A 12353-nucleotide genomic window follows, 5' to 3' on the forward strand; every position below is an offset into this window, starting at 1 on the left:
ACTAGGTGGCTCATGTGGACTGGGTTTTCCATCCACCGAGTTTTTGCGCATTTTGAAAATGCGCATGAAAAAAACTGGATGGAAAAAGACCAAAATTCGAAAAAAGCCCCAAATATCGCAAAAAGATTTTTACGCTAGGAGGAGGTGGAAAAGTTAGACTATCGCATCGCCAAAATTCGGAAAAACTGGATGGAAAAGGGTTTTTCGCATAAACGATGACGTATCATGCTTCAAGTCATGTGGTTCTGTACATGATCGCGATGTAAAGATGGCAAATGCATACAAAACAGTTCTGGAGAGAGTAAAAATTGAATTTAACTTCTCCATGTATAGAAAAGAAAAAGAAAAAAATGTTTCAAAACCTCAACGTGCAAAAATGCGTAACAGCCAGATGGACGTAAAACCACTATTGTTTGGCGTCCTCTCACGTGATCTAAAGTTTATTCGCATAACTGTAATGAATGGAAACAAGGCTTAATTCGCATTTTTTCTGCCGAAACTTGGAAATTGCGCATTATTTTTTCGAAAGGTTTGGATGGAAACCCGGCGTTCATCTGTATCGGGATGTTCAGTTATAATGAATTGACATCGTTACTGGGTGATTCACGTTAGCCTTCCATCAGGCTGTAGGCAACAAGTGCTTATTCTCAAAAGCTGAAACTCCACATTGCTGGAGATAGCTGTCTCTACACAGAGTTCGTTGGATTCAACTACAGAATTAAAATCTGCTTTAAAAACGCATTAAACTTGCTTATTCATATTAATTGGCATTTGTAGCCATTTTATGCATATTTTTTTATTAATTTGTGTTTGTATGTGTTGTACTTTATTTATGATGTAAGATAATCTTGAATGTATTGCAAGGCGCCATTAAATACAATGTATTATTATTATTATTATTATTATTATTATCTACTGTGAATGTCGGCGTGTTCCTTTATCAGGGGTGCCCGCGAAGGAAGTGTCGGTCGATCGCGAAGGAATGTGGGTAGGTCGCATGACATTAAAAAGTAGTGGATGAATGACATTTGACTATAGGTGCAGTACTGAATGACTAAGTAGCATATCGCAAAAGCTAAAATGAGATTAGGAAACGATGACGTATGAAGCAGATGGAATAAATAATTTTTTTTTTTTGCTTGTAAACGTCATTAATTTCAGTTCAGTATGAAAGTGTCAGAGAGCAGGGATAACCTACAGACTACAATGTGATCATAGTTATTCAATTCAGAGTGCTGACAGAATCAGATATTTTAATTTTGAATGGGATGAATCGGACATGGGTATGTAATTAAAAAATATATACTGAGTGAAAAATACCCCTTTTTTATCCCTAGATATAAAGCTAGTCATCATTTTATGCGTAATTGTGTAAAATTAATCACTTAATCTTTTCCCTTTGTTATATGTTTAGTATATCAAATATTCTATTGTACAAATAATGTACTATTGAACAAGTAGTATGTACTATTTGCTTTATTTTAAAATTCCTCTCTTTACTCCCCAGAAAGCACTACAGAGACAGAACCTACATTTGTGTATGATGAACACATAAATGGAACTTCTGATTTGTGTCGCAAGGATACAGTGATCAAAGTTGGATCCATTGCCATGCCTTTATTCTTCACCATTGTGGTCCTCCTCAGTCTCTTTGGTAACATACTAGTGCTTGTGATCCTTGGACTCTATGAGAGCCTCAGATCGTTGACCAATATCTTCATACTGAACCTGGCTCTGTCAGACCTAATGTTCACTTTTGGACTTCCATTCTGGGCCTGTTACTACATCTGGGGCTGGACGCTTGGAGACGCAGCGTGTAAAGCTGTGAACTTTGTTTTCTCTGCTGGATTCTACAGCAGCATCGTGTTCCTCATGCTGATGACCGTCCAGCGCTACATGGCTGTGGTCCACCCTCTCTCGGACTGGGAGAGAGGACAGTGGTTCACACTCACTCCTTTCATAGCTTGGCTGGTCAGTGCTTTGGCAGCATTGCCAGGCATACTGTACAGTGGAGTCATGTCTGACCCAGAAGACAATCAAACATTTTACTGTGAGTATAACAACACAACAGCATACTTTGTAGTAACTTATCAACAGAATATATTTTTTGTGGTTTCTTTTACCATTATGAGTTTCTGCTACATAAGAATTCTTCAGACCATCTTAAAGTCACGAACAAACAAGAAAAACAGGACTGTAAAACTCATCTTTTGTATCGTGGCGGTGTTCTTCGTTGGCTGGGGTCCTTATAATGTGGTGAAATTTCTACAGTCTTTAAATTACCATCGGATTGATCTTTTCACAAATTGTTATGCTGCCAATAATCTGGATTATGCACTGTTTGTCTGCCGACTGTTGGCCTTTTCCCACTGCTGCCTTAATCCAGTGTTTTATGTCTTTGTTGGTGTAAAATTCCGTGAACATTTGAATGCAATTTTACAGAAGATCTTTCAAGAGCAAAACTATACGAACGCCCCTGGTGTCCGAGTCACCTTCGGGCCCTCTCAGGGGACCATGTAGGCATGTGCCACAACCGCGTACACATATTGTCAGTTATGCATGTGTAAAAAAAATAATAATAAAAAGATTTTGAAAGAAGCAATAGTTTCTTGTTCAATATACACAATTAACTTATTTATAAAAAATAAAATCCATGTAAATATATAGTTTTATTTGATGTATACATCTACATTTTACTGGTAGACATTTATAAGGCTCTGACAAAAGATCAGACAACCCCTCCCCCCAGCAGTGATGGTAAATGTTATTGTCTTTGAGATTCTGAGTTAGAAAACACTTCTCATCGCTCTTGTCTCGTCTCGTCTCTTCTGATCTCATCCCTAGACTGTTCTGAGATCAAAAAATTAATTCCCTATAGGAATAAATTCTGTCTTGGTAAAATCTGCTTCATTTGAAAATCTCCTTCATTTTAGAGTAATTCCATCTCTAAAATGTAATTGATTCTATTTTTTTTTTTGTTTGGTTCATCCTTTTTTGTTTAGTTCAGATATAGTGTTAGCATTGTACTTAAACTCGTACTTTAGTTTGCCATAACGTGAATTTGTAGATGTATCCAAGACCATGACAGGTCAGTGTATAGCTGACGAAAGATGAATGAATGTTTGTAGACAGCATATTTCATTAGTCCTGGCTTATTAGAAGTCCCAAGGTCCACTGCATTCACAGTGCAAAGGTTCAGCTTATTAAGGAAGAAATGCAAATGAACGAATAAATAAAACCCAGCACCCCACCCTATGCCGTCTTGATGTTTACTTGTTCATGTGTGCCAGTCAGGTCAATGACTCCAATAAGCACCAGCAGGGCCATTTTTGTAAATATTGCCATGAAAAGCCTCTGACTGTCAGCAACGCCCCCATCCCTCAACCCTAACCCTAGCTCCGGTAATAAAGAAACCCAAAACAAAACACTCATACATAAAATGGAAAAAAAAAAAAAAACCCAAAAACATGTTTTTTGTCAAGGTACAGAGAACTGAAATGAAAACTTTAAACCTCTTTTGAAGCCATCACAAAAGAACCACACAGGAAGTATGTGCTTCAGAAAAATTGACTTTGCCCTAAATAAGATCTAAAAACATCATTTTTTTATCATGCAGCACATTTCCTGATTCCAGCTACCGCTTTTGGCTTTAACGAACACCCAATCGCCTTCATTTAAAGACAGACTTAAGCTATCAAACCTATGAAGGATATTCTGATCATTCTGAATATATATGCAGTAAATGCTGAATATTCTGAATATGCATACAGTAAACATTGAATATTCTGAATATAGATATTGTACTCCATTCACTGTGTTTTGACAGTATTTAGACACGCAAGAAAACGTGATTTTCAGATCTGTTTACATTGTTTAATGGTGCAGCTGCAGTACAGACATAATCGAAATTATGCTGATACATTCTACATATTCACTTTTAAAAATCCTTTAAAAATTATATTGAATTACATAATACATTAATTGAAAACTATATATAATATAATTTATACTGACTGAATATTTAACATGGCCTGCAAATATAAATTGTAAACATGCAAGCTGCTCTTCTTAATTCAAAGTACATTCATTTACAAGTCAACCTAATAAACAAAATGTTTCAAATGTTAGAAATACTTCCCAGCTGTTCCGTGTTTGGAAGGCTAGCGTGTGCGGATCAGTGAGGCAACATAGACCCAGACAGAGAGCACGTTATTGGGGTAAGGGTGCACATACACAGCCAGTGCAAACTCCACACTGGGGGCCTCCACTTTATGGACACCCGTGCTGTGCACGGCTTCCACGATTGGTTGAATCTCTGAGAAAGGAAGATGCAAGGGGAACCCAGAAATCTGATGTGGAATTGAGAAGACAGAAATGAGAATATATTTTCACACCCACCCACAGTACAGTGGTGTTCTAAGATGAATATCAAAGCCATGTGTCCTAGCTTTACAAAATTTGCATACATTAGATGTAGTGTCATTGTCGTGAACTGATTGGATAGGACAAGACAGCCAATCAAAAGACTCACCCGGTAATCTCCCAGGAGGCTCTGCAGCTCGAGGCGGTGTTCCTCAGCCACCTCGCGTCCTCCGCTCAGTTCCAATTTGGGCAGGAAGTGACGTAATGTGGAGGTGCAATACCGGTTCCAGCGAGTCGGGTGTCGCGGGCGCCATTCCATGATCTTCTCCCTCAGGACCTTCTCTATCCTACAAAGGACATTGGAAATTATACTGGAAATATCTACTCCACTATACCAATGGAGCAGGACAATGGAGATGTTTACCCATCACTCTCAGTTCCTTCAAGCTTTATTTACATGTAGCATGGAAGAAACAGACAGACAGCAGCAGAAAGCCTGCATAATTAAGACAAACGGATAAAGACACCCTGGGAAGAGTTTCAGATACTCGGGGTGTTCCGATACTCGGGGTGTTCCGATACTCGCCTGTCCTGGAGTTCAGCAGCAGCAGCCTTGTCTGTCCGTCTGTACACTAGAACCTCCGGCTTAACACACACACACACACACACACACACACACACACACACACACACACACACACACACACACAAAAAGCTTTACTTATATACTTATAACATTTTCATTCATTTGTCCTCATGGCAAACTAATTTCTTTGCTAGTCATTTTCAAAGCCCACTCACCTGTACACTGGAGAGGCCTGGGTCAGGGAATGTTCTGGAAAAAAATGGCTTCCAACACTTTGGTTTGTTGACATCAAAACTCATCCTCATGGGAGCGGCGTATACCTGAATGTTAAACCACACCTGCAAAAACAAACCCCAAGTGTCAGTTCCTCTTAGAAATCTCGACAAAAAAAAAAAAAACGATGAGGTGAGTGAGGTTCACCTTTAACATTGTTACATGTGTGTTGTTGTTAAATTAAGCGTTTATATTCACTCACATTGTCTGTATTGATGAGGCATCCCACAGCCTGCAGGGGGCAGAAAGAGTCATACTGCCCATAGAACTGCCCAGTGCTGGGGTTCCAGATCAGGTACAGGTTATGTTCTTGGGTCAGGACATATGCAGTGGGGCCCTACAACCAGGCAAATCCAGACATTAAACTATTTACACCAATACTGATACTAAAAACTCTTCATGTCTGACCAAATAAATTACTGACAAATTCCATTCATATTATTGGTACTAGAGCAACTGGCATTTAGATTACATTTACAACCTTGCAGCATTTGATGAGATAGTGGCGTATTCTACAGCATATGCTTTACATGCTGCCACTCACCTCAGGGAGGGCGGTTCCTATGATAAGCCACGCCTTTTTGCCCATTGCCAAGAAATAGTTGCAGAGCAGAACGGCGTGCTCTTCTTCGTCTCCGGCCAATAGCGCCAGGAATTGCTACGAAAATCATAATAATAATAAAAAAATCAACGCGTAAACTTATTTCAACAGGACGAGAACAAATTAACTTCATAGAGAGAAAATGGGGTCACTGAAGAGAAAACTCACGTCACACGTGTTCCACAGGTCACAGCGGCTGGCGAAAGACACGCTGTCAGGCAGGAAGGGGATAAGGGACACGTAGCGGGTCACCAGCTCCTAGCAAAGGACCAAAGGTTGGTGGAGACGAGGAAGGAGGAGCCCGCATCGCCCCCACCATACAGTTAGCTAATCGGGTACGGGCGCGGGTACAGATGAGGCTAATGGTCAGTGCTAATGGTCAGTTTCCTGCACGTCACTCCGAACGTTTTACTCAAGACTTTCTGTCAAACATAAATTTTTCATGGTAGGTTTGCTACTAAATGTGGAGGTACCATGACCTGTGATACAACACACGCTGCTCTAGAGAGAACATAAATTATTTTTGCTGTAATATGTTCGGGCAGGAGCTGTTGGAAACATCTGCTTTCTCACATCACCCCTATAAGAGCAACCACCTCATAGCTACGATAAAGCTTGGAAGCATTTGTGGAAATATCCAGCAATAGGAATGTTGAACTGTGGCCATGATGATGGTATACTAGAGGCTCCATACTGATTGTCATGGTTACCTCCTCAGCAAAAGCAGATGGATCAGTATACTATACATGCTTCACTAACGGCATTAAGAGCTGCGTAACCCTGAGTTCCTGCAGCCACCTGGAACTGACCATGGTCTCCTGTGGGCTGCTGGGGAAGGCCTCCAACAGCTCTTGCGGAGGGGTCAGGGGTTGTATGAAGCGCGTGACGAACACAGTTTTGCCGTTCAGGTCCACCACGGTGGTGACGCAGGGCCGGTCCGGGAAACGCTTGTGCGCGTCCTTCTCGAAGAGCTCGCACGCCAGCAACAAACGCTCCGTCTCCTGAGTGTCGAACTTCTCCATGCCAGGGAGGGAAGATCAGTTAGAGGTCAAATTTGTGTTCTTCTATTTAGAAACTGTTGACTCTTTACAATTACAGCAGTTACAACGAACACAACTACCAGTAGTCATACGAGAGAAGTGAGTCAGTTACGCTGAATCTAATTTTGTGTTCTGCTAAAGACAACTCTACACAGATGTCACCTTAACTTCCTTCATCCATTTAAGAGGAAGCGGTGAAATCAGATTATACACGGGGAAGAAGAGACGCATGAAAAAACACAAATGCAGCTCTAAGTTAGCAGTAGCGTTAGCAATCAAAGAAGAGAATTGAATAGGTACAAAGAAAAAAAACGATGCACCTGATCCTTCTTGTTTACCTTCTCCCTGATGGTGTCTCCGGGTACCAGCTGGGGTTCTATGGTGATGAAGAGGGTGAGGAAGGTGCCCTCGCTCAGACTCCGCACGGCGCCGTACCCCCCCTCGCTACTCAAGCTGCGCTCCTTGCTGTAGCCTAGCAACACCGGGGGCGTGGCCACCTTGAACGTCCCGTCAATCTGCCGATCAACCGAAAAACCCGCAACTGATCATTTAAACTTTACTGATTTGAATAATTATATTGTAAAATTCTGTGGTTAGGTGTGAAACTAAAGTTTATCTTGTTAATCTTGGGGGACACATTTTAGAAACCAGTAATCAGCAGGGAAGTGTGCAGATCACACAAACAGCACTGTTTCCTGTCAGACAAACGCACCCTTGACTGCAGATAGATCGTGCTGAATGGAATCTTGATGGATCCCAGCCAGTGTCTCTCGATGCGAGTATGAATGTTGTTTCCACTTTCCCTCTCATCCTGAAAGAGAAACGGAGAGGAGCACACAGGATCTGATACACATGTGATCCAGCTCTGTAGGTGATGTGAAACATCAACCTCAATGGAATCTATATTGGATGGAACTGTCCAGCCAGTGGATCTTAAACAGCACAGGAGTCATTTCCAGGTGTGGCTGACTCGCTCGTGTGAGACGTACCTCCACCACCTCGTAGAGAACCTCGTCAAAAATGCTGATGAAAACTTCATCCCGCACGGCCTGCAGACTGGATGTGCTGTAGTCTCCACTGGGCGCACTGTGAGATGGTGGTGGGGGCACAGAAACTGAAACTCTCAGAATCTCAGAAACCCTCAGTAACTTTCAATTCTCACAAATTTCTTATGAAATCCTGAAATGCAGTATTAAGAGGTAATGAACTACCAAATTCATTCTGAAACCATTCATTCTCAGAATCCACAGTTGTGTCAAACATACCTTTTGAATCCCAAAATTGCTGTCCAGATGCATTGACACCAGCAACCACACACAGATGCTTCTTATGAAGTTTTATGCTGCCATTATTGAAATGTAATGAAGAGATTATGAAGCGGTAATGAAGAGGTAATGACATCACCTGAATGGCAGCACCAGCTCTTCATTCCAGCAGGGGTTCGGTCCTTCTGCGGTGGACGTCTGCAGCACCGTACGCTGGAAAGACACCTCCACGAAGGGCCGAATCAAGGGCTAAAAAACACACACAAACACTTTTTTCTTGAACATTGCCATGACACTAATGAGCCATAAACAGACATGAGAAGTTCACAGCTATGCTCTGAGGGCCACGTGGTCAGGTGTAGTAAGGTGGAGGGTACCTGTCCGAGGGGCCACTCACTGGCCTGCAGTGCAGTCTGGGAGGATTGAGCTGACGTAAAGGGCTCGTTGTAGGAGCGGCCACCTTTACCCGCCCTTACACACACACACAAACACACACACAAACAAACACACACTATATTGCCAAAAGTATTCACTCATCCATCTAAATGATCGGAATTAGGTGTTCCAATCACTTCCCTGGTCACAGGTGTTTAAAATTATGCACCTATGCATGCAGGCTGTTTTTACAAACGTTTGTGAAAGAATGGGTCGCTCATTCAGTGGATGCTGAAGTGCATAGTGCAAAAGGGGTCGCCAACTTTCTGCAGAGTCAATCACTACAGACATCCAAACTTCATGGAATGGGTTTCTGTGATCGAGCAGCTGCATCTAAGCTAAACATCACCAAGTGCATTTCAAAGCGTCGGATGCAGTGGTGTAAAGCATGCCATCACTGGACTCTAGAGGAGTGGAGGTGCGTTCTCTGGAGTGACAAATCGCGTTTCTCCATCTGGCAATCTGATGGACGAGTCTGGGTTTGGTGGTTGCCAGTAGAATGGTACTTGTCTGACTGCATTGTGCCAAGTGTAAAGTTTGGTGGAGGGGGGATTATGGTGTGGGGTTGTTTTTCAGGAGCTGGGCTTGGCCCCTTATTTCCAATGAAAGAAACTCTGAATGCTTCAGCATACCAAAACATTTTGAACAAGTCCAGGCTCCCAACTTTGTGGGAACAGTTTGGAGCTGACCTCTTCCTCTTCCAACATGACTGTGCACCAGTTCACAAAGCAAGATCCATAAAGAGACACGGATGGCAGAGTTTGGTGTGGATAAACTTGACTGGCCTGCACAGAGTCCTGACCTCAACCCGATAAAACACCTTTGAGATGAATTAGAGCAGAGACTGAGAGCCAGGTCTTCTGGTGCAACATCAGTATGTGACCTCACAAATGCGCTTCTGGAAGAATGATCACAAATCCCCATAAGCACACTCCCAAAACTTATGGACAGCCTCCCCAGAAGAGTTGAAGCGGTTCTAACTGCAAAGGTTGGACCAACATCATATTGAACCCTATGGATCAGGAATGGGATGTCACTTAAGCTCATATGTGAATCAAGGAAGGTGAGCGAATACTTTTGGCAATATACTGTATATAATCACAGTATGATCCCTGGATGAGGCATAACCAGATACCTCCTTGATTAGTTAGTCTGTATATAGAAGGAAGTCTGCATCTGCATAGAATTCATAGCAAAGCACTACAATAAATGGGGTCATATGTTAAACAGTGTGTCTTATGTATGACACGGTGTCATGCTGACACACTGAAACAATCATGAGCAGGACCGACAGGCTCCGCCCTACCCAGCGTGTGGTCTGCGGACGGGTATGTCGTAGCCTCTGATGATGTTGAGAAGGAGTTTGATGTCTCCATCCGAAAGGTTCTGCGCCGTCACCTTCTTCCTCTCCTTCCTCCGTGGCTTTAGGGGCCGCTTGGGTTCAGCCAGCTTAAACAGGTTCAGGCCCAGAAACCTGAACGTCAGACCAGAGCAAACGATCACCGCATGCACCACGGTGAACAGCAGCATATGAATGGTTGGAGGGACTTCTACGCAAAGTCTAATCTACATTAGGCTACGCTAATGACTAAACTTTATCCACTAGTGTGACTTCCTCGTTAGCCATTTTGGATGAAGTGTTTCTTAAAGTTTTGGGATTAGCTGTAACGACTACTAAGACTACTACTGACCTGAATACTCAGAGAGGAGCAGAGATGGATTCTGGGTAATGGCTTTACACCCCTTCCTTTTTAAAAGGAGGTTAAAATGTGGCTTACAAAGCTTCAGCAAACATAACCAAGGGACCAATCAGATGTGCCAAGTATTTCACACAGTTTGCGTCATATACACGCTCAATTGTTGTCTATAGTTCAATCCACTCCTTCTTAATTATAAAATATATTAATAGAAAATCTTGTAGGAGGTCAGTGAAAGCTGTGTTGCCCACATCCTACAAACACCCACACACACACACACACACACACGCCGGACTCTTCTAGAACTACACACTGACCAGTACAGCACTGCAGATATGGAGCATTTTGACTTATGAAGAAAAATTACAGGACGGAATATGCATGGTTTTTTTTGTTTGTTTGTTTGTTTTTAAAGGAACAGGCAGGTAGAGTTGTGTGACCAAGGAGAAGTGGACAGAGAGAACTGAAAAGGCCTGCACACGTACCCTTGTCTCGCTGGTCTACATGCACAACAGCGCAAAGAGCAAACAAAGGATAAGAGAAGAAGACAATCAAACAAATACAAAATCAAACAGAAACAAAAACCTGCTACGTTTTCCATTTGCAGAACAGCTGTTTGAAATTAGACAAAATCAATACTTTCCACCCAAGAATGCCCTCATAAGTAAACCGCAGATTGCAAATTACAGGAGAGGAAGTGGTTACCCGATGCTGGGAACCTCCTCTTCTACAACCAGGTCTGACAGGATGAAATGGTGCTTAGCGACGAGAAAGCGGTTAATGACCGACTCACGCACCTAGGAGACAAAATGAGAGGGGGCGAGATTAAACAGGAGTCAGACGTGTAACGTCTTTTCTCGCATAAACGAGCTACGTATCGATATGTGCGTAGGTACGTGTGCCAGAACATATCGGCTCCATCTGCTGGGCTTCAGGATACAGACCTGGTCTAAAAAGTAATTATTATTAGTAGTATTTTATTATTCACATTTATTATTCACATTGTGAATTCACATTCACATTTAATGTAGAGATTAGGGATATATGCTCATCCACGTGCTTCTTTAAGCCTCGAGTTTTCAGTCTAAGTTTGTATAAAGCAAGAGACTATAGACAGACATTGGGAGCTCATTCCACCATCTGAGTGCCAGCACAGAAAAGTCTAGAAGCATGTGTCATGTGACTCAAGGCAGGTAGGAGGGAGCAGGTCTGCTGTAGAGTTTGTGGGCAAATGTCAGGGTTTTAAATCTGGAATGGGGAACTATACGCCAGTGATTAAATGCTGAAGTTGAGTGATGAGTGTGAACTTGGATCAGCTACAAGGGTCTGGTGGCATGAACAGGAAGTTGCAGTAGTCCAGTGTTGAAATAATGAAAGACTGGACAAGCACTTAAAGGTCACAATATAAAGGTGACATAAAGGTATTAGTGTAGGTATTAGGTATTTGTTAGTTATTCCAGAAGAGAGAAACCTGCATGTCTGGGTCATGTTAATAACATGGGTGGAGAATGATAGTTGCCCAGGACTGTGCCTAGATGTCTTGCAATTTCGCATGGTGTGATAAGTGTCTTGTTAAGGAGATCTTAAGGAGATGTTAAAGGAGGTATTAAAGGAGATGGGCAGATCTTGATGTGGGGATGAATCAGTGAGAAAATGTGCCCCCTTGTGGATAGATAAGGAACCAGCACAAGCATGATTCTCTTTTCCTTCAGAATGATCAATATAATGAAAGCTATGACAAGTAATGTATAAAATGGAAAAACAGATTCAGACCTGCTGTCTGGGGCAGGCTCTACTGCAAACACACACCTACACAAAAGGGGGATCACTCACCTTCTGTAAATACTTGGCAACCAGAGCTCGTTGTGCGTCCATGTGCTCTTTGGTGTTGACCATTTCCCCTTCCTTTAGCCTGCGTTCGTAATCCTGATGGCGTGTAAGGAAAACACACACACACACACAATGTCAAGACTATTTAGCACTATTTAGACCATTTGAAAATGTTACCAACACTTTACATGTAATATACTTATCCTTAACATCATCACCGTCACAATAAAACTATAAATATTTTTCTTCTGTTAAATTCTATTA

At 42.2% G+C, this 12353-nt stretch overlaps 2 protein-coding genes across 11 annotated transcripts in view; one reads left to right on the forward strand and one right to left on the reverse strand.

Moving 5' to 3' along the window:
• On the forward strand, window positions 1-2831 carry LOC143485195 (chemokine XC receptor 1-like). 2 transcript variants are annotated; one of them, XM_076984531.1, is made up of 2 exons: window positions 1-988; window positions 1508-2831. In XM_076984531.1, exons 1-2 carry the CDS (start codon window positions 922-924, stop codon window positions 2518-2520), a joined length of 1080 nt encoding a protein of 359 aa, XP_076840646.1. In that variant the 5' UTR covers window positions 1-921; the 3' UTR covers window positions 2521-2831. The 2 variants fall into 2 exon arrangements, with proteins under 2 accessions (XP_076840646.1, XP_076840647.1); XM_076984532.1 differs by lacking the exon at window positions 1-988 and adding an exon at window positions 1055-1283 and having other exon boundaries at window positions 1508-2830.
• cc2d2a (coiled-coil and C2 domain containing 2A) overlaps window positions 2754-12353 on the reverse strand; it is a 26852-nt gene continuing 17252 nt past the window's right edge. For 3 of the 9 annotated variants that reach the window (XM_076984513.1, XM_076984509.1, XM_076984506.1), the window contains 16 exons: window positions 12093-12185; window positions 10965-11056; window positions 9869-10036; window positions 8505-8598; window positions 8267-8376; window positions 7852-7948; window positions 7575-7673; window positions 7201-7377; window positions 6632-6838; window positions 5991-6080; window positions 5766-5879; window positions 5424-5558; window positions 5164-5286; window positions 4949-5007; window positions 4532-4709; window positions 2754-4349 (listed from right to left, as the gene is read on the reverse strand). In XM_076984513.1, coding sequence (XP_076840628.1) covers window positions 4161-4349; window positions 4532-4709; window positions 4949-5007; window positions 5164-5286; window positions 5424-5558; window positions 5766-5879; window positions 5991-6080; window positions 6632-6838; window positions 7201-7377; window positions 7575-7673; window positions 7852-7948; window positions 8267-8376; window positions 8505-8598; window positions 9869-10036; window positions 10965-11056; window positions 12093-12185 — 2025 coding nt within the window. In that variant the 3' untranslated portion in view covers window positions 2754-4160. The remainder of the gene's footprint in view (window positions 4350-4531; window positions 4710-4948; window positions 5008-5163; window positions 5287-5423; window positions 5559-5765; window positions 5880-5990; window positions 6081-6631; window positions 6839-7200; window positions 7378-7574; window positions 7674-7851; window positions 7949-8266; window positions 8377-8504; window positions 8599-9868; window positions 10037-10964; window positions 11057-12092; window positions 12186-12353) is intronic. The other 6 variants (XM_076984514.1, XM_076984508.1, XM_076984510.1 and 3 more) reach the window with 3 other exon arrangements.

This window comes from Brachyhypopomus gauderio, chromosome 21 (assembly GCF_052324685.1).
Source record: "Brachyhypopomus gauderio isolate BG-103 chromosome 21, BGAUD_0.2, whole genome shotgun sequence".
In the NCBI taxonomy this organism is placed as follows: domain Eukaryota; kingdom Metazoa; phylum Chordata; class Actinopteri; order Gymnotiformes; family Hypopomidae; genus Brachyhypopomus; species Brachyhypopomus gauderio.

Coding starts and splice junctions, on each gene's coding strand:
- LOC143485195 (XM_076984531.1), top strand. CDS start 922: ATGTCGGCGTGTTCCTTTATCAGGGGTGCCCGCGAAGGAAGTGTCGGT. Junction 989..1,507: donor TCGATCGCGAAGGAATGTGG/GTAGGTCGCATG, acceptor TTTACTCCCCAG/AAAGCACTACAGAGACAGAA.